At 56.9% G+C, this 19164-nt stretch overlaps 4 protein-coding genes across 5 annotated transcripts; 3 read left to right on the top strand and 1 right to left on the bottom strand.

Moving 5' to 3' along the window:
- Window positions 1-134: 134 nt before the first annotated feature.
- Window positions 135-2021, top strand: LOC104866563 (cytochrome c1, heme protein, mitochondrial). Its single transcript, XM_019208426.2, has 6 exons — window positions 135-569; window positions 661-787; window positions 872-1029; window positions 1111-1271; window positions 1538-1638; window positions 1731-2021. Exons 1-6 carry the CDS (start codon window positions 421-423, stop codon window positions 1833-1835), a joined length of 801 nt encoding a protein of 266 aa, XP_019063971.1. The 5' UTR covers window positions 135-420; the 3' UTR covers window positions 1836-2021.
- Window positions 2022-2602: 581 nt separating this feature from the next.
- Window positions 2603-6310, bottom strand: Sharpin (SHANK associated RH domain interactor). 2 transcript variants are annotated; one of them, XM_010630536.2, is made up of 8 exons: window positions 6090-6310; window positions 5704-5878; window positions 3870-4007; window positions 3651-3792; window positions 3462-3570; window positions 3241-3394; window positions 2827-3167; window positions 2603-2757 (listed from the first exon to the last, which is right to left on the bottom strand). In XM_010630536.2, exons 1-7 carry the CDS (start codon window positions 6285-6287, stop codon window positions 2839-2841), a joined length of 1245 nt encoding a protein of 414 aa, XP_010628838.1. In that variant the 5' UTR covers window positions 6288-6310; the 3' UTR covers window positions 2603-2757; window positions 2827-2838. The 2 variants fall into 2 exon arrangements, with proteins under 2 accessions (XP_010628838.1, XP_033616717.1); XM_033760826.1 differs by having other exon boundaries at window positions 3241-3358.
- An 855-nt stretch (window positions 6311-7165) lies between these two features.
- On the top strand, window positions 7166-9994 carry Maf1 (MAF1 homolog, negative regulator of RNA polymerase III). The gene is made up of 8 exons (XM_010630537.3): window positions 7166-7238; window positions 8050-8176; window positions 8283-8411; window positions 8484-8649; window positions 8787-8908; window positions 8992-9111; window positions 9274-9408; window positions 9517-9994. The coding sequence occupies exons 2-8, from the start codon at window positions 8094-8096 to the stop codon at window positions 9536-9538; spliced, it is 777 nt and encodes a 258-aa protein (XP_010628839.1). The 5' UTR covers window positions 7166-7238; window positions 8050-8093; the 3' UTR covers window positions 9539-9994.
- On the top strand, window positions 9897-18703 carry Wdr97 (WD repeat domain 97). The gene is made up of 24 exons (XM_033760827.1): window positions 9897-10268; window positions 10410-10546; window positions 10713-11341; window positions 11443-11564; window positions 11737-12436; window positions 12534-12676; window positions 12759-12995; window positions 13072-13162; window positions 13343-13475; window positions 13574-13695; window positions 13878-13941; window positions 14091-14240; window positions 14321-14578; window positions 14658-14783; window positions 14886-14969; window positions 15869-15997; window positions 16085-16309; window positions 16396-16584; window positions 16697-16894; window positions 16975-17096; window positions 17170-17332; window positions 17648-18153; window positions 18230-18291; window positions 18395-18703. Exons 1-24 carry the CDS (start codon window positions 9914-9916, stop codon window positions 18592-18594), a joined length of 5145 nt encoding a protein of 1714 aa, XP_033616718.1. The 5' UTR covers window positions 9897-9913; the 3' UTR covers window positions 18595-18703.
- The last annotated feature ends 461 nt before the right edge of the window (window positions 18704-19164 follow it).

Here is a 19164-nt window from a genome sequence, read left to right as displayed (position 1 = left end):
CGCGGCGCCCCCGCCCCCGAGTGGGACCCCACTGCCCTCTGAGCGCCGGGCACTGGACCCAGGTGCAGGGCGCGGGGCTAACTGGGGTTGGGTGCTCCCCGAGGGTCTGCCAGGTACGGTGCCCAGCGCCGGGGTCCACACTGGGTCTGCGTCCTGAGGTGACCCTAGTCTAACCTCGCCTGGCCGACGGTGACCTTGGTCGGTCGCAGCACGTCAGGTCATTAGGCTGACCCCGGCTCAAGATCGGAGCTGAATTGCAGCCCTGGGGGCAGCGGACCTGTACTAGCCAGTGGGTGATAGGGAGCAGGCACCGAGTCGTATCCCCAGGCCGGCGGGTGGTGTCCTGGCAGGCGCTGAGCGGGGCTCTTGCAGGCAGTGCCCTTGTCTTCGAAGCCTGGCCTTTCCCGTGGCCGGAAAGTGATGCTGTCAGCGCTGGGCATACTGGCGGCAGGTGGTGCAGGGCTGGCTGTGGCTCTTCATTCTGCTGTGAGTGCTACTGACTTGGAGCTGCACGCCCCCAGCTATCCATGGTCTCATCGTGGCCTCCTCTCCTCCTTGGACCACACGAGGTGTGAAGCTAACTGGCTGGCTGGGGGAGTGTCTTGGTGGACAGGGTAGTGTAGAATGTTAAGTGTCCCTAACCTTTCTGTCTCTCTTTAGCATCCGGAGAGGTTTCCAGGTTTATAAGCAAGTATGCTCTTCCTGCCATAGCATGGACTACGTGGCTTACCGCCACCTCGTGGGTGTGTGCTACACCGAGGAAGAAGCTAAGGCATTAGCTGAAGAGGTGTGGGGCTGGGAGGTTCTGTACAAAGCCTGGGGTTCCCACTATGGTGGCATGGCAGGGTTGTGATAAGGCTTTTGGTGGCAGGTGGAAGTCCAGGATGGCCCCAGTGAGGATGGGGAGATGTTCATGCGACCAGGAAAGCTGTCTGATTACTTCCCTAAACCATACCCAAACCCTGAGGCTGCCAGAGCTGCCAACAATGGAGCTTTGCCCCCTGACCTCAGCTACATCGTGCGAGCTAGGTACATGGAATGGAGAGGGTGAGGAAAGGCGGAGGGTGTGATTCTTGCCAAGGGCTGAGGAGCCATGGATCTGATTTCCAGACACGGTGGTGAGGACTATGTCTTCTCCTTGCTCACGGGCTATTGCGATCCACCCACTGGAGTATCATTGCGAGAAGGCCTCTACTTCAACCCCTACTTCCCTGGTCAGGCCATCGCTATGGCCCCTCCCATCTACACTGATGTCTTGGAGTTTGATGATGGTAAGTCCTTCACTATGAGTCCTTTGCTACCCCCAGATACTCCCCATGTCCCTTGGCCCAGGGAGGTCCTGACTTTTTATTGACTGGAGGGTTTTCTGTTTGTCTGAGGAAGGTTTGGGGTAGCTCTCACAGTCCTGTGGGTTGCTGTTCCTTTTGAGCCTTGGATAGGAGCTAGACTGGCTCCATGGAGTAGGCTTGCACTGAAGGTTATCCCGGGTTGGATACTATCCTCTGAGGGTAGCGTTTATCACTTGTCTTTGGGCTAGGCACCCCAGCTACCATGTCCCAGGTAGCAAAGGATGTGTGTACCTTCCTGCGCTGGGCATCTGAGCCGGAACATGACCATCGCAAACGCATGGGACTCAAGGTGATTGGTTGGGCAAGGGCCACAGTGCGTATCAGAGAGGCACTGGGAGGGATCTTTCCTGTGTCCCTTCTCTGAGTCTGCTTTGTCCCTAGATGTTGATGATGATGGGCTTGCTGCTGCCACTGGTCTACGCAATAAAACGGCATAAGTGGTCAGTCCTGAAGAGTCGAAAGCTGGCGTATCGACCTCCTAAATGATCCTGTCCACCATCTGCTTGCCACCTTGCCTGAACAGGCCCTCAAGCCCAGGAGCCATCCCAGGCCTCAGCTGGTCCACTCTGCCCAGCCTCTTTATGTGGGTCAAGGGGAAAGGGCAGGAGACCTGGCTATTGCTCCAGACTTTCAGCCCTCATCTTGGGAATAAATTAAATTGTTCAACATACACATTTGAGCTGCTATGTGATAGGCTTTCAGGGGAACCATGCCTTCACAGAAAGTCCCAGGCAGTGTGGCCAGCCCTGCCTTATATCTGGGAGACCAGAAAGTGATGGGTGTGAGACAAAGCAGATTAACGTTGTGGAGGCAGCATTCAGCAGGGTGTATGTGTCCTGGCACAGAAGTGAAAAGGGCCTGACTTATAGCTTCCCTTGTCCCTGTGAAGGGAGGGAAAATACCCATTCTCATTGTTGGTTTCATTCTGGCTGGGGCAGATGAGGGGAGGTCAGGCTGAAATCTGGGGAGTTGGGGGTAGACAGCAGCTGAAGGCAAGGCTAATAGTAGGGGCTGGGGCACACAACCCCCGGTAGCCCAAGCCCAGTGGTCAGCAGTCAGGGAAACATCTGTAGGCTTCAGAAAGAGATCCCAGTACCACATCACTATCGAGACTTGGGGTCCACATCCACTCTTGAGTAGCCACCTAGGCCTGGCTAGGGAAGCCCCACTTGCTGATGAAGGCTAGGCCTTGCTCTAACTCCAGCATTCCTGGTTGGTCTGAATCAGTTCTCACACAGAAAAGGGGACACTGGACTGGCTTATATTTTTAATGACTGGCTCATGCTCTTCCCTTGCCCCAATCCTGGTGGCTTTATCTCCAGTGAGCAGCCAGTGGAAGTCCCCTGAGAAGTTCAGGTGGTGATCCAGGAACTTGGATCTGTGAGAGAAGGCCGATGTTCTCAGTAACCTGGAGGAAGAGACAGGTTATTCCTACTTGCTTGTCTTATACACCACCTCCACCCCCAGCCTCTTGTACCTTTGATAGTTCCTAGGTGGAGTCTGTAGGAAGGGGATTCCAAGGGCAGGGCCTCTGGGTGCTACACATCTCACAGCCTGGACGGCTTGGGGCATTGATGAAGGTGCAGGAAGGACAGGGCCAGCCGGGATAAGGAGGTGGGGAGACTTTTGTTGCTTTTCTGCTCCTTCCAGTGATCTCAGCTGCCCAGGTTTGGCCCACCTCTACACACACTGGTCCCTTGCCCACCTGAAGGGGACTGGGGAGGCTGGCTGGCTGGGGGGCTTGGGTCAGCTCCAGGGTCTGGGGAAACAAGTTTCCTAGGTCCCCATCCATCTTCTGGGGACACTGAGGGCTGTGTCCTGTGAGAGAGGAGGGGGGCTCAGGGCTGTCTCCAGCTACACCCAGCATCCTTTACCTCCATCAAGGACTCACCTGGTGCTTCTGGGGGGGCTGAAAGCAGGTAGAGAAAGGCAGGGTCCCCATCCTGCTGGACCCCATAGGAAGCAAGGCTGCGCTCAGGCACACAAAGGCATCGTCCAATGATCCAGCGCTGCACAGCAGGTGGGAAGCCAAATTCAAAGAACACCTGTGGGCAGAGTCAGGGTTGGGCAGGGTGAACCCACCCCCGCAGGAATCCCTAACCCTGTGCTTACCTGTTCCTGGAGAGCTGCAATGGTGCAGTGGGGGTGGACCTGCAGCGAGATGTGGGCAGAGGATGCAGAGAACATAGCAGATATGGCATCTTCAACTGTGACCTGCAGCCTGAGCCAAAAAGTAAACTAGGGGTTGGGTGAGGAACCCGGGAGGATCAGAAGGACAGAAAGAAATAGACCTAGCCTCACCTGATAGGACCAGGTGGGAAGCAGGCTGCCTGGAGCTGGACACTGAGAGCCACATGATGCTGGGCCAGGACTGCTGCCACTTGAGCTGCCCCCTTCTCGTCTCCACGTGCAATGGCCTGGGCCAGGTCCCCAGCCAGCTCTTCTACAAGGATAAGAGGTCAGCTGTTATAGCCAGACACCAGCTACTTCCCTCAGACCCCTCCAGCAGCTTGTCCTTACCTTTCTCCAATGAGTCTCCAGGGCTCCAGGTCACATTCGCCTGAGATTGTCGTGCTTTGAGTGTTGGGGCCACAGGAGGACTGGGAAGGGAAATAGGGCATAGTTCTGGGCCCAAAGCTGGGGGTGGGCTGCCACTACCTAGGAAAGAGATGCAGAGTGGCTGGTAGCCTTTGCCCAGGCCTCTCTCTACCTTTAGGTTTCTAGGACCTTTATCTTCTCCCTCTTCATCTCAGTCTATGTCAGGTCCTGTCTCAGGCCATACCACATTTCCCCTCCCAGCCTTTGTCCTTGTAAACCCCTCAGAAGTCCCTGCCCAGCTTGTTGGTGCTGGAGCTACCATTTGGTTCATATTTGAGACGTGGGGTTCTGAACCCTTCTACTTTTGGTCTTACCTATGTCCCTGCTCCATATAGCAGAACCAAAGCAGGTCCTCAGATAGGGGTCAGACCCTTCCTGCTCAACAGCAGCCCTTTAGTCAGTGACCTACTCTTGGTGCCCTCAGTAACCTCTCATCTCCTGGCTTCTCCATTTGCACAGAACACACTTGGGCTGCCTGCACTGGGCATCCTTACAGAGCCAGGGACATTGCTGTACCCCTTATTACCACCTGCTTGAGGTCAGGCCATGGCAATGAGAGGTCCACAATCAGTGCTACCATTTGTGATGGCTTATTCCCTTGATATTCTGAACTGTCTCCACACTAAAATGAGAACAGCCCTCAAGCACCTGGTGCTGTTGTGCCTTAAGGATCATTTGCACATACTCTCTTCAGAAATTTTATACTTGCTATTCCCTGGATCACATGGCTTATGCCATGACCTTCAAATTCCACTCAAGAGTCGCTCTCAAGGCTGCCTTTCCTACCACCATATTAAGTAGCAGGCCTCCCTCCTTCCAGCACTTCTGTTTCCGCTACCATTTTTTTTGTTTGTTTGTTTTGTACCAGGGATCAAACTCAGGGCCTCATGCTTGTCAAGCAGGTGCTATACCACTGAGCTACACCCTGGCCCAGCCCTCCACCATCTAACGGAAGCTTATGCAAACTCCAAGACAACAAGGATTTGAAAATTTGTTCAAGCTAAAGAAGTATCAGCCAACCAGGAACCAAGTACATAACATTTGATGAATGAATGACTAAAAAGAGCCTCTCCCTTTTTTCAGTGCAGAGTTGCCTGGGCTTCTCTTACATTACACTGTCTGGCTGTCTTCCTTCTTCTGTCCCATTTGTGGGCCCTCCCTCTCCCCAAGTCCTTATCTGTGTGCCAGACCCTTTTCTCTTTAGGATTCTCTCTCCTGGTAAGTTTTGTTGACCTTTTCTATGTCCAATCTTTACTTCCGGAGAGTCCCAGTACTACTCCAGATGTGTAAGAACTCAGCCACTTCCATGCACTTCCAAGCTGACCCTGTCTTGCACTAACTGGCCCCTCCATCTTTCTCAATCTTAACCACTAACCCTTCCATTTAAACAGCCATGAAACTCAGCTAATTCTATCATCTTAGAATCTCTGGAAACGTCCTCTGCAGCTCTATCAGGACGACCTCACATGTTAAGTAGCACAGATCTAAGACTCATTTTTCCACTGCGTACCCTCCCCATTGTTCTTGAACTTAACTTGTCATAATTCACACTGGAATCCTATAGCCCTGGCTTGCTATGACTTGCCACATTTGTCCGGTACTTAGGCCTGCAAGCTCCTCAACCTCAACCTTTCTCGACGTTTCTACATTCTTCCTCCTGGGAACCTTCCCAGTCCCCCATGTTCCCCATCACTGCCCCCAACACTGTCTGGGAGCCCAGGGCTACTCTAAATGAGCTCTAATTCCAAGGACTGACCATTCTGTCCCTCCACGGAGGCACCTTGCATCAGGGCTGCCCACCGCTGAGCTTCCTCAGGGTTGAGGAAGTGTAAGCTGAAAGTTCCAGGCCCTCCTGGCGGAGGCTGCAACTCGTGTTGGCCGGGACCGCGGACGATGTAGGAGACTGACTCCAAGGGCCACTCCAAACTGTCCTGAGGAGGGGGAGAGTCCAGGCTTAGTGGTCTCCTACTCTGAATCGCATGGTGATCAAAGGAAGACGTGATAACATCTACAGGCCACTAACAAGGAGTTACCAACATTATCCCCATTTTACAGTGTAAGAAAGCAAAGCAACTAGTCAAGGGCATGCAGTGGGTTGGCAGAAGGGCCTAACCTCGGGCTCCTCACCCTACTTTCACTTACCGCCCCAGGTCCTGAGCCCTGAAGTTGCAGCCGGAAATGCCCGGGCCGCTCGGGGTCCACGCTCAGCTGCAGCCTCCGCAACTGCGCCTCGGCATCCGGCCCGGCGCTCAGCAGCCTCACTGCAGCGTGCACAGCCAGGACCACCGTGGCCGAGCCCGAGTCCGCTGTTGCGGCTGCCCCACCTGCCGGCGGTGCCATCTCTAGGCCGCTCTGGCCCAGACTCTCCGAGCCTGCTTCCGTCGATCGGGCCGCTAAGTGCCTCCGCCGACCAGAAACTAGGGCCCTGAGACTAAGTTCCGGGCGTAGCCAGAGTGTCCGAACTCAGGTGGGACCCTGGATCGCGCACTGGCCAAGCCTGGCCCCTCTGCTATGACCAAGAATGTACATGGCCCGATGGTCAAGTTTGAGTTGTGTATCGGAGCCGGTATCAGAGTTTGAAGCACTAGCCACAACTGAAAGCGGCCACGGACTATTCTCCTCAGAGGCTCAGGCCAGCAGAGGTGGAATACAATTCCAGTAACGGGCTGGAGCGGCGCATCGGCTGGGGGCCAGTCCAGCCCGCTAGGTTAGCCCGACCGCTGCCCAGAGAAGTCTCAGGCTGGCTACCCACACACCAGCCCGGGGGCGGGGCGGAGCTCTCGCCAATGAGCGCTGGGGAGGGAGGCGGGTTCGCACGGTGAAGAGAGTGACAGGCCTCAGGTCCAGTAGGCGTGGAAGACGGGATGAGCGGCGGGGAGCATTTCCAATGGCTGGTCGCGCTTTCGAGCCCGAGACCGAAGCGGACCATTCAGAGGCGTGGGGCAGGGCCTGCCGGACGCTTGTTGTTGTCCGGACGAGGGAAGTGGAGGTCGCTGGTTTTCTGGCTCGCTGGGGTACTCTGCGTCGGTCGACGACAGGTCGGTCGCGAGAGTAGGCGTTGCGCAGGGGGGCGAGGCTATGTCGTGGTGGCAACCCGGATGGGCCGGCAGGGCCTGGAGTAACGGGACGTCGCCGCGGAGCTTCTTCCCCCGGATACGGCGCGGCCCGAGCGGAGGCCGCGGCGCCACCCTGCGGCTCTGAGGAGCCCGCACAGCGCCGATCCCTCCTCGCTTTTGCTCCAACACCGACGCCGAGCAGTCTGGCCGGCTCGATCTTGCCAAGCCAAGGCAGGTGGGTATCCACCCTGAGCCCGCGACGTCCGAGGCCGCGGGAACCACAGCGCCCAGCAGGCCTCGCGCCGAAGCACTACCTCCTGGAACTTGTAGTTCCGCGGCGGCTTGGCAGGAGCCCCTCGCTCGCCGCACTGCCTGCTGGGACTTGTGGTTCCGTCGAGGCTCGACAGGTGCCCCAGCCGGGTAGGCCGACGCTGCAGCGCGCTAGCTGGGCCATAGGGAGCTTTCTCCATTCATTGGTATATGAAAGGACTAGATGTGCTTGCAGGATAGGAACCTGTAGGGTTTCCTAAACTGGTTGCTAGAGAAGCGGCCTATAGAACCCAAGGGCGCCCATCCAGGTGACTGCCGGGCCTGGGCCTCAGCTGTTCTAATTCTTACCCTGACCCAAAGGATCCCAGCGCTGCCAGAAAGGGGGATTGCAGGAGTCACAGTCCTTGGCCAGTGCAAAGTGATTCCCATGGTGGGTGGTGCACCTCTTTCTGGATGAGAGTGGAAACAGTGAAGGCTGAGTGTGGGACTAGTCCAGCAGCCCCAGGATGAGCAAAGTCCTGGATTGTCCCCCTATCCTTCGTGTTACAGGGGATATGGCTGAGGTGGGAGCCTGAGCTTGCCACCTTCAGGTAATAGGAACTCATCACTTAACAACTAGTGCTGTATGTTGAGGGTTGGAAGAGGGAGAGAAGTTATGTGAAGCCTGGACATAGGCCAGACCCACCTGTGCACAGTGATCTGCTTAGAGGATAGGAGGGCTAAAGGCAGAGTTCCATGTGGCCAGATACACATGCCCTGGCTTCCTACATCCTCAGGCAGCACTAGCCCCTCTGGAACAAGGAGTCCCCTCCCCAAGGTCATGAAGCTGTTGGAGAACTCCAGCTTTGAGGCCATCAACTCACAGTTAACTGTGGAGACTGGAGATGCCCACATCATTGGCAGGTGAGGTCAGAGGCTCGGGGGCCAGCATCTCCAAGGGCACTGCCCTGGCCCCTGAGTTGAACCTGGTGGGGCCAGCATGCTCCATGGTCCTGCCTGCATCCCATAGGATTGAGAGCTACTCATGTAAGATGGCGGGAGATGACAAGCACATGTTCAAGCAGTTCTGCCAGGAGGGCCAGCCCCATGTACTGGAGGCACTCTCCCCACCCCAGACCTCGGGCCTCAGCCCCAGCAGGTGAGCTGAGGTGGGGCCTGCCTTTTCCAAGTTGTGGGATGGTGGGCTAGGCTGATGTTTGTCTTTGTACAGACTGAGCAAGAGCCAAGGTGGTGAGGACGAGGGCCCCCTCAGCGACAAATGCAGCCGAAAGACCCTCTTCTATCTGATTGCCACACTCAATGAATCCTTCAGGCCAGATTATGACTTCAGCACAGCCCGAAGCCATGAGTTCAGCCGTGAGCCTAGCCTCAGATGGGTGAGGATCGGGTGGAAGGACCTGCTCTTCCACAAACATCCTGGCTGCAATCCCCAACTTTTTGTGATTTCTGGGCTCTGTTTAGTCCACACTTGATGTCCTGGACCCCTGTCAACACTGACTATGACCTGCCCTAGGTGATGAATGCAGTCAACTGCAGCCTGTTCTCCGCTGTGCGAGAAGACTTCAAGGCCCTGAAGCCACAGCTGTGGAACGCAATGGATGAAGAGATCTGCCTGGCTGAATGCGACATCTACAGGTGTGCCAAAGTCCCTGCATGTATATTCACCCAGGTGTATGTGGCACTAAGTGCCTCACATTAGTGCTTGCCCCACCCCCTAGTTATAACCCAGACCTGGACTCAGACCCCTTTGGGGAGGATGGCAGCCTCTGGTCCTTCAACTATTTCTTCTACAACAAGCGACTCAAGCGAATTGTCTTCTTCAGCTGTCGCTCCATCAGGTTTGTACTGCCCACCTCCCTTCCCCTAGCTCTCTGTGCTCATACCATTTTTTCAGCTGTGCCCAACCACCCAACTGTGTTCTGCCTGAACATCCTCCCTTGGACCAGCAGCAGGTTTGGGATATGTGGTCCTAAAGTTGGTTTCCCTACTTCCCCACCCAGTGGTTCCACCTACACACCCTCGGAGGCAGGTAATGAACTGGACATGGAACTAGGGGAGGAAGAAGTGGAAGAAGAAAGTGGAGGCAGAGGCAGTGAGGGTGGGGCTGAGGAGACCAGCACCGTGGAGGAGGACAGGTATGTGGTGGCCCCAGTCCTTGGAATGGGTGGGATAGGTCAGGGCTACCTCTGCCTAGTGTACTGGGTAGTGACACTTCAAGTCCTGCTATGTCAATCCCTGCCCAGGGTCCCAGTGATCTGTATGTGATGAGAAGAGCAGAGGCCCCAGCTTCATTCAGCTTCAACCAATGCCTGGACCTGCCCACCTGAGGGGCCCAGGACCTCCCCAGCTGATGGCCATACCCTGCCGCTGCCACAATCCTGGTGCTGCACAAGGTCACACCTGCCTAGCCTTTTGGTGCCAGCCTATGGATGTCCACTCACCCCTGCAGGATCTAACTGCCCATGTTGTGGCTGGACTAGACAGCACAAGGCCTTGTGGGAAGAATGACTGCCCTGCTCAGATGGACTGCCATAAGCAGGGATGGACCACAGAGTTTATTTTTGTATTTCCTACTGGTCCTGCACACTCCAGCCCCAAGGACCAGTGTCCTGAGGCTCCGCAAGCAGGCCCTAGTGGTCAATGGCTCTGGTCTTGGGCCAGCCCCTGGTGCCCATCTGTCCCCCCACTTTACCAGGAGGACTGTGTGCACTGTCACTTTGCTGCAGCTCATTTGTTTCCAATAAAAGTTTCTGTGACTTATGGATCAGGATGTGGTGGGGGCGGGGCCTGCATCTGGGCGGGGCCTTGGCTTTTGGTATCCTAGCAACCACTAGGCCCCAGGAGCTGTTGGACACAACGGTGAAAATGGAGGCAGGAGCATTAGATGCAAGCAGCTACCTTTCAGCAGAGGGCGTTAACCTGATTCCAGATTTGGATCTGTATGATGTGGATAGCTGTGACACCCCAGACCCGGGATTTCTGTTGGAAAAGAATGGTGAGGGGGAATGGCCTCCCGCCGCCTCCCTTTAGAGAACAGGTCTCACAAGGGTTCTGTTCTGTCCGGAAATGTAACTTCGGGCAGTTCCTGGTGGCCAAAGCACTGTCTGACTGTCAGGGTTGCTCCATCTGCCTGTAGAGTTGTACTTCCGGGAACCATCACAGGTCCAGGAGCTCTTTAGCAGCAGCCAGCAATGGCAGGACATGCCCTTGCAAAGCCGTGCCCGCCAGCTGTGGTTGCTCCTGCGCACAGGCCTCCACAACCTCGTGGAAAAGGTGTGGCTTGCCTGGGATCTGCCTTGGGCCTCTTTTCCAGACCAGCCCTTTCCCTGGGTGTTCCCGGTACCTACTGTGGTGGTCCCCTCATGTTTTCCTGGGCAGAAGCCCCCCATACTCCCACCCTCACCCCTTAACAAAGGTCTGTGTCCATGGTGGCCCGCAGGTGAAGAGTGCCGAATTGCGCGTGGCTCGTCTAAGGCATGGGCTGGAGCCACTGCGCCGCCTGGAGGTGGCAACTGGGCTGCATTCGGTGGCACAGGACCCAGAGGGCGGGCACTTTGTGGTGCTGGATGGCTCAGGACACCTACACCTGCACAGAAAGGACGGCTGGGCGCAACAGAAGCTGCAGGCCCCTGTGGCACTTACTGGACTGGTGGCTGTGCTGGGACCTCTAGGAGCTGTGGGCCGCTTTGTAGGCTGGGGCCCTGCTGGGCTGGCCATATTGGGGCCAAGCCTCCGCTTGCTGTGGCTGAGCCAGCCAGGGGTGGGCAGGGCCCTGGGCCGTGAGCCCACTTGCTGCCTGCCAGTGCCCAACCTGGGTCTGCTGCTTGTAGCTGAGGTGGGTGGTGGCCTGGCACTCTGGAAGTTCCGTTCAGGTGGCCGCCACCTGGTGCAGTGTGGGTCAGTTGTGCAGCCGCCACCAGGACTGGCAGGCACGCTGAAGAGGCTGGCTCTGGGGCCAGTGCCCAGTCACCTCCACCAACATTGCTTCGCAGTCTACGGCTCAGCGGTGCTCACTTTGGATCTGCATTCCTGGGCTCTCGTCCATGTGTGCCAGGATCTGCACAAGACGTGAGGGGGGACATAGGGACATGAGGCGGGTTCCTAGGGAGAGCCATGTACACATAGATGGTCCAGCTTATTCTGCCAGAACCCTCTTTCCCCATCTCCAGTACCATCTCAGATCTGGCATACTGCGAGGAGGTGGAGGCAGTGGTGACAGCTTCCCAGGACAGTACAGTGAAGGTGTGGGAGGTGGACTGGCAGATCCGCATGGTGTTCGTGGGCCACACAGGTGCGCACATCCTGGCAGCTCTTGCAGTGCATTCTTTCAGCCCCTCAAAAGCACTCAGCTGGCTGGGATCTCGGCCAGCCCAAGCCAAGCTTCCCTACTTCAGCTGCACCAGGGCTGACTGCTCCCCCTCCCTCAGTTTCCGGGTGCCGGAATGACTGAGCCTCTCCTACAGGCCCAGTTACAGCTATGGCTGTGCTCCCGAAAACCACCCTGGTGGTGTCGGCCTCACAGGATGGGACGCTGCGCACATGGGACCTGCAGACAGAGGCACAGGTGGGCGAGGTGTCGCTGTGTGATGGTAGCCAGGATGTGCTGTCCTGGCGCGTGAACCGCTTGCTGGCACCCGCAGGCGCCGGCTGGCCAGTACTATCACTGTGTGCCAGGAGCGTGGAGCTGTGGCAAGTGCGTGAACTCTACTCACAGCTGGCTCAGCTGCCTGCGCAGGTGCTGCACCTAGAGGTGGTGCCTGTGCTGCCTGCACCTGTAGACCCCGTGCTGCCTGTGCGCCTTGTTTGCGCATGTGCAGATGGTTCGGTCCATATGGTGTCAGCAGTGTCAGGACGCAAGGTGAACACCCTGCAGCTTGAGCCTGAAGATTGCGCTGCTGCAGTGGCCTACTGCCTGCCGCGTGAGGCGCTGTGGCTGCTGACCCGGGCTGGACACCTGCTGCGAGTGAATGCAGCACACTGTCCCATGAGCGTGGTACACCGCATATGCCCACCTTTGCCCTCTTCACCACAACCCTGCTGCCTGCACCTCTACAGCCACCTCACTGACCCTGGCACTGCACTTGCCTGCTGGGAGATTGTGTGCCACAATGAGGGTGACCCACGCCGCTGTGCCAAGGCCTGGGCCTGGAAGAACAAGAACCGGTGGGCACCTGGGCACCTCTGGGCTGCCTCTAGCCTAGTCCAGCCCCTCCAGTTTGGCAACAGGACCAGTGCCAACAGGCTCATTCGCCACCTGCAGGTACCTGCCTGTGCTGGGACACACAGATGGTGCGTTGTCGGTGCTGGACTGGCTTTCTTCAAAGACCATCTTTCAGATGAAGGCGCACAGTCCAGGTCCAGTTACTGCAATTGCATCCACTTGTAACAGCATCGTCTCATCGGGTCAGTACCTCTTTGAAACGGAAGCCAGTCTGGGAGGCCCTCCCCTCTGTGAGGGTCCAGTCCCAGTTTCTTCCATCCACAGGTGGAGACAGTACTGTGAAGATGTGGCGTATCTTTCCCTATGCTGAAGAGAGCCTGAGCCTGCTGCACACCTTCTCGTGCTGTCACCCAGTTGTGCAGCTTTGTGCATTGGGCAATCGCATCACTGTAGGCTTTGAGGACCCAGACAGTGCCACATATGGCCTGGTACAGTTTGGCCTGGGTGAGGGCCGGCGCTGTGACCACCGGCCCCAGGATGACCCGATGGACCACATCACTGGTGAGGGGGTCAAAAGAGAGGTGAAGCATGGGCCCCATGCCACGCAGTCTAGTTCCTGATACAAGCCCACCTGCAGGCCTGTGTTGCTGCCCCACGCTCAAGCTCTATGCCTGCGCCAGCCTGGACTGCACTGTCCGCATCTGGACTGCGGAGAACCGCCTGCTGCGGTCGGCTGGAGCCCCAGGGAGTGGGGTGGGGTCTTGGGGGAAGCTGGCTGGGCTCTCTCCACCTCTGCCTCCCATGAGAGCCCAGTGACTGAACTGGAGGGACAAAGCCTTGCCCTCATCACTCTTCAGTTTCCCACTCTGAGCAAGGGCTGAACTCTGGCCTCTGGGCACCCCCTACAGGCTCTTGCAGCTGGATGGTGCCCCCCAGGCCCTGGCTTTCTGCAGCAACAATGGAGACCTGGTCCTGGCACTGGGTTCTCGCCTCTGCCTGGTATCCCATAGCCTCTACCTTCCCACCTTCTACCTGGTTCAGGTGTGCCATGAGAACAGGGTGCACAAGGTGGGGGTGCCACATGCAGATAGGCTCCTGAGTCCAGAGATCAAGGCTCTTCTTGCTTGCTCTTCTCTCAGAAGCTGTACCAGAAGGGCCCTGACGTGCTAGATGATCCTCTGCTGCCGTTGACCAACCTGGAGGCACTGACCCCCATGCAGCTACAGAGGCACACCAACTTGCAGGGTGTGGCTGGCCTCAGGTCTGCTGCCAGGCTCACACAGCCCCCAGGATGAAGACTCAGGAATCCTGGTTCCCTCAGGGACTGCCACAGGCCCATTCCAGCCTGGGCATCTCCTTCCTGGCTGGTCCTTGTCCCTGTTTCTGCCCTGACTCACTGGTAATGCCACCTAGCATCTCACCTGTCCTTGTCTCTGTCTGCAGTGTAGATTTGCCCTTCATCTATCATCACCAGATGGTAACACCTCAGCAGCCAGTGGTGAAGGAGGTACAGAGGGTCCTGACCCCCTCGTCACCCCATTGTCCAGTCCTGGCTCTTGCCCAGGCCCAGGCTACAGCCCCTCAGTCCTTGGTCTGGCCTGGCCAGCATGTGACAAGTTTTATGGAAGCATAACTTATTTCTGATTCCCACCTCAGGACATGGAGGCCCTACAGACCAGAGACCGAGACCTTCAGCAGTTGAAGCTAGGGCTAGTAGTCCCAGAGGCTCAGCCCCCACCCTCCTGGAAACAGCATCAGGAAGCCTTTGAAAATTACCTATATCTGATCTATGGCCCTGGTCTGCTGGTGGGTATGGGGCCAGCCCTAGCCATGGCCCCTCCCCTCACCCCAGGCCTGACATGTCTACCTGATGCCACCTGTGCCAGGGTATTCAGTCTGGAGAGGATTCAGAACAGTTGAGCACCTTGGCCTCCACCACACAGAAAGAGTCCCAGGACAAGTATGCCTTACCCAGTACTGCCTCCTGCTTTGGTCAGGCTACAGTCAGCATTGAAGCCCAGACAGCACCCATAGCCCCATCTCCCCAGGCCCTAAGAGCCCCAGGCTGGAGCTTGGCCCACCCTCACCGAGTCACCTTACCTGTTCTACCCACCCACCGGAGGGTGCACAGCAAGGCATCCCAGGTGAGATCTCCTTCCCTTCCCACATCCCTGCCCAATATCATGGCCTCTGCCTCCATCTCTGGCTCCTTTGATGTCCCAGCTTCTAGCTTGCTCCTCCCTGAGCCAAGACCTGGGCCTCAGTCTGGATTTACTGCTGCACTCGGAGCAGGTTCAAGGGGAGATGACCACAGCGCTGGGCCAACTGTCTTCCCTGATGCAGCACAGGGTGAGGGACTTCTGCAGATGGGGTGCCATCTGCCTTAGGCAGAGCTTCAGAGACTCTAAGGACTATGCTCTGCTCTGAGTCCCTTTCCCTTCCCCTTCCTAGGTCCCACTATTGCTGCAGAGACAGCCCAAGGAGCCTCTCTCAAACCTCAAGGGGTTCTTTCCTGCCACTATACAGCCCTACAAGGTAAGACTCTGAGGTATCCCCCAGAGGTATCACCTTTAAGGTTCTCTCTTCTTATGCATCTCATCACATCTTTGCCAAAAACCTTCATGTTAAAGTTTGACCCAAGAGCTATGTCCCTCTACATCCCAGAGGGCCAGGCTCCAGAGTAGTCTACCTATTCTGGTGAAGCCATGTTTGGGCATGGGCTCCTTGGTGTCTCCCAGGTCAGGACCTGAGCCAGGGTTCCCACACTACTGGCTCTACCTTGACCCCCTCAAGTTCTGGAAGTTCCGTTCAGGTGGCCGCCACCTGGTGCAGTGTGGGTCAGTTGTGCAGCCGCCACCAGGACTGGCAGGCACGCTGAAGAGGCTGGCTCTGGGGCCAGAGTGATCAGCATCTCTGCCTTTTAGTGGGGAGCAAGTTCAGGGGAAGCAGGGCCCTCGAGATCCACTGTCTCTACAGTCACTCACACTAAATGCCTAGCATGATCAAGCCGCTCACCAAGTACACATCTGGCCCCTGCTCATGTGGGTCCCTGACCTTCCAACCTGGGTGTCCTCATTTTCCCAAGGCCTCTAGTACCCCTCTCTTCAAGCTCCTTCTTTTTCTACCCTGCCATTCCCTAATCCCCATTTCTGGCAGACTTCCTTGTTCCAGCTTGGCCTGAGTCCTATGGAAAGCATGTGGAGGCCAGCTGTCCTCTGGGTTCCCCTCATTTTCCAGTTTAAGGAGTGCCCTTCCACCTCATTTCACAGGCTTCCCTGCTTGTCTGTTTGCTGAGAGCAGGGGCTCCATTTCAGTCTGACCCTTGAACTGGGCCCCTGGCTGAGGGACTCACAATGGTTAAGGGAGTGCCCCTGAGTAGTATCCCCGTTGGGCAACTTAAGGTTCTCAGTGACCCCGCTGTGCTCCATTTCCAGTACTGCCCAGGGCCCATCAGCTTCCCAGGCTTTGTGCCCAACTCTGCGGTGCTGCAGCAGATGTGGCTGCCCATGGAGATCAGCTGCCTTGGATCCCTGGCCAAGCTTGCCTTCCAGAATAGACTCAAGGCAAGAGGCAGTGATGAGGTGGGGTTCAGGGAGGGCTCACAGTCCCCACAGGCTGCCACACTCCCCTTTATATTTCCCCCTCTGCAGCAAGGTCTAAACATGGATAGCCTATGGCTGTCACATCACAGGTGGTCTACAGGCAAGTGGCGGAAGAGACTCATCCCTTGGCTTTACAGGGATTCTAGTGAGGAGGAAGAGGAGGAAGAGGAGGAGGACAAAGAGTTGCTGGAGGTGGACTGGGCCTCGGCTTCCTTAAGCCCAGAGAAGCTGCACTCACAGCAGCAGCTAGATTCCTGGGAGCCAAAGGCTTTGGTAGGCACCCCATGCTGCCACAGGAGGGGTGGGCTTGGTACTTACAACCCAGAGGGAGGACCTGCAACTACTGTTGCATTTTCTAGAACTCCACAGACTTGACCACAGTGTGCTGGAGTTCCCATGAGGCCCCAGGGAGCAGGACCAACCTTGGCCCAAAGTACTACTATGAGCAATTCCTCTGGGAAGAGAGATACAGGAATCTTCCCAGGTTCCTGCATTTTTTTGTTGTCCAGAACTGGTTCAAAAAGCTGTTCCCCATCTTCAGCCTGGAGGTATGGAAGGGCCTTGGAAGCTTGGAAACACAGGGTGGGGTGGGGGATGTGGAGAGGACAAGAACCCACTTGGTGCAGTACAGGGGCAGGACCTCAGCACAACATCCCACAGGCCTACCCGGAGATGGGCACTGTGGAGGGCCTGGCCTCAATGTTTGTGGACCTGCTAGCAGAGGCCACCTGGGCAGACTGTGTGCATATCCTGCAAGCACTGCTGAGGCTGATGCCCAAGGTGAGCCAAGAACTCCAGGGACGGCTGAAGAGCAATCTCCTGAAGTTGCTCAACCTGGATCAGCCTCCTACCCTTGAGGTAAGCTCCTCAGCTGCCCCTTACCTGCAACTTTAACTTCCTGCACTGACTACAGTACCACCTCCCATCCCTATGCTCAGGACCCTACACAGAAGCAGTTTGTGATGCTGGCATTGCAGTTGCTCCTGGCCTGCTCCCTAGAGTCCCGTGATGTGGTGGTGGAGCTCATGTCTTACTTCCTCTACTCTCCAGCTGCCTACCAGTGAGTCATGCTCCTGGCTGGTCCTCCCACCAGCTGGGAAGGCCTTGGGTTAAGCTACACACATCTGTCTCAGGCCAGAGCTCAAGAAGCTGCTGGATGGGCTGGGCCTCCAGGATCCACAGGGTTTCCTGTTCAAGGAGATGATGACCTGGGTCCAGGGTTCTGACCTTAGCTCGAAGGCCATGCTGCGTACACGCTGCTCCCAGAAACTGGAGGACATGATCCAGCAGCTGAAGGTCTGACATACAGGGGCTGGTTGGGGCACCCATGGGTAGCCTCTCACCCTCAGAAATCTAGAAGTCCCCAGAGAGGGCCAAGAGGATCTGCAGGAATGCCTCCTTAGGCTCTGTTTCCATGATTCCCCAACCTGAGTATCTCTGGGGAATCCTGCTCCCATTGAAGGCTACACCATGGGCTTTATGTTAGAACCAGAGACTGCTCTGATGAGGCCTCTTAATTAGGCAGGCTTCCTGGGGTAGGAGTGGGGGCAGAAAGAAGTTTCAGGGGCTAATGAGCTAGGGTGCTTTCTTGACCCACCACTTCCCCTACAGAGGGAAAACACACAGCCAAGTACAGCAAAGTTGCCTGTGGTGCTGCCCAAGGTCTCTGAGACCTCAATGCCTTCCTCTCCTCTCAAGGAGACCCTTTCACAAGCTTCGATGGTCTCGGGGACACCCACAAGCATCCTGCAGCCACCTTTGCTGGTGGTGTCTCTAGCAACTAGCCCAGAGCTCCAGGCTGAGCCAAGGCCCATGCAGGTACCCACCAGGCGGACCAGACACTTTCTCTCGGAAACACTACAGAGATTTTTCTTGGTGCCCCAGGCCGGAGTAGATTCCCTTTTGCCGCCTGCACAGCATAATGAGCTGCTGCCACTAGAAAAAACTGACTGGTCACATTCAAAGATGCTGGACCTGTGCACCATTGATGCACTGAATTTCTTCTGTGAGAAGCAGCGTATGCGGCAGCTGAGCTCGCTACAGGAGGCCGAGTGCATGCCTGCAGCTGTGTGCCTCAGGGAGCCCAACACTGTGGTTCCGCAGCCTCGGGATCGCAGGTACACGGCTGGGCTTCAGGGCCAGGGTGCTGGGTAGGTACTGGGTGTGGCTTGGCTGAATTGGCACCTTCCCTAGGCACCACCCCATCCTCCGGCTGCAGGAGGCCGAGCCCCAGAGCTCCCGGATGAGACCAAGAGGTGAGTGGACCCCGGGGGTGCAGCCTGTATCCTGACTCTGGGCCTGCCAGCCCCCACCAGGCCCTGTTGGCCCATCCCTGCCTCACTGCCCCTTTGCTCCTAGGCCGTGCACTGTCCCGACACTACACCCGTGAGCTGAATGGCGCCATCCGCGCGCTGAAGCTGCCCCTGCCTCGGGTGGAGCCACAGCCCTTTCCCCCAGGCTGGCCTAGGCCTGCTCGAGCGCAACCGGCACGGCTCCTACAGCCCGCCCTGCAACGCTACTTTCTTCCAGAGGACACGGACCCTGACAGCTATAGCTAGTAGCTTAGGCTTGGGGGTGCTCCTGCCAACTTGGGGGAGTTACACCCCATCCCCTAGCCTACCCTACAGCCCAAAATAAAGTCCAGAGGCTGGGACTGAACTTCAGATACGAGCTCCTCTTTGGGATTTTGGGGAAGGCAAGGGAGGCCAAGTGGGGCATCTGATTCCTCTTGCAGAAGGCAGGAGCATGGGCTGTTATGTCTGGGGTTGGATAGCAGCTGGCACTTGGTCCATAAAGATGGAACACCTCCTCTGCTGCGGTGACCCATCTACCTGGGCAAGAGGAGGACACTCATAGTGTGGGACAGTTACTAGGTAGTAAGATGGAACACTGGCCACACAGATATTTCTCTGGGCCAGCGAGAGGCCACAGGTGTGTGTGTTGGAGGAGGGGCCTTCTGCCAGACAGGCTGTTATCTGAGAAACAAGGAAGCAGCCTGCTTTGGATCGTGCCACTTAAAAGTCCTTGTAAGGTAGACATTGTCTTGGGGTGCAGGGTCTTAGAGGGGCTCACTTCCTTCTCACCTGGCAGGGCGTTGATGGGACCGTGCACAGTGGACTGAGGGTCCA

The sequence above is a fragment of the Fukomys damarensis genome, unplaced genomic scaffold (genome assembly GCF_012274545.1).
Source record: "Fukomys damarensis isolate Sample0158 unplaced genomic scaffold, DMR_v1.0_HiC HiC_scaffold_5, whole genome shotgun sequence".
Classification (NCBI taxonomy): domain Eukaryota; kingdom Metazoa; phylum Chordata; class Mammalia; order Rodentia; family Bathyergidae; genus Fukomys; species Fukomys damarensis.
The sequence above is the reverse complement of the archived record's forward strand: the minus strand, read 5'-3'. Positions and strand labels throughout refer to the sequence as shown.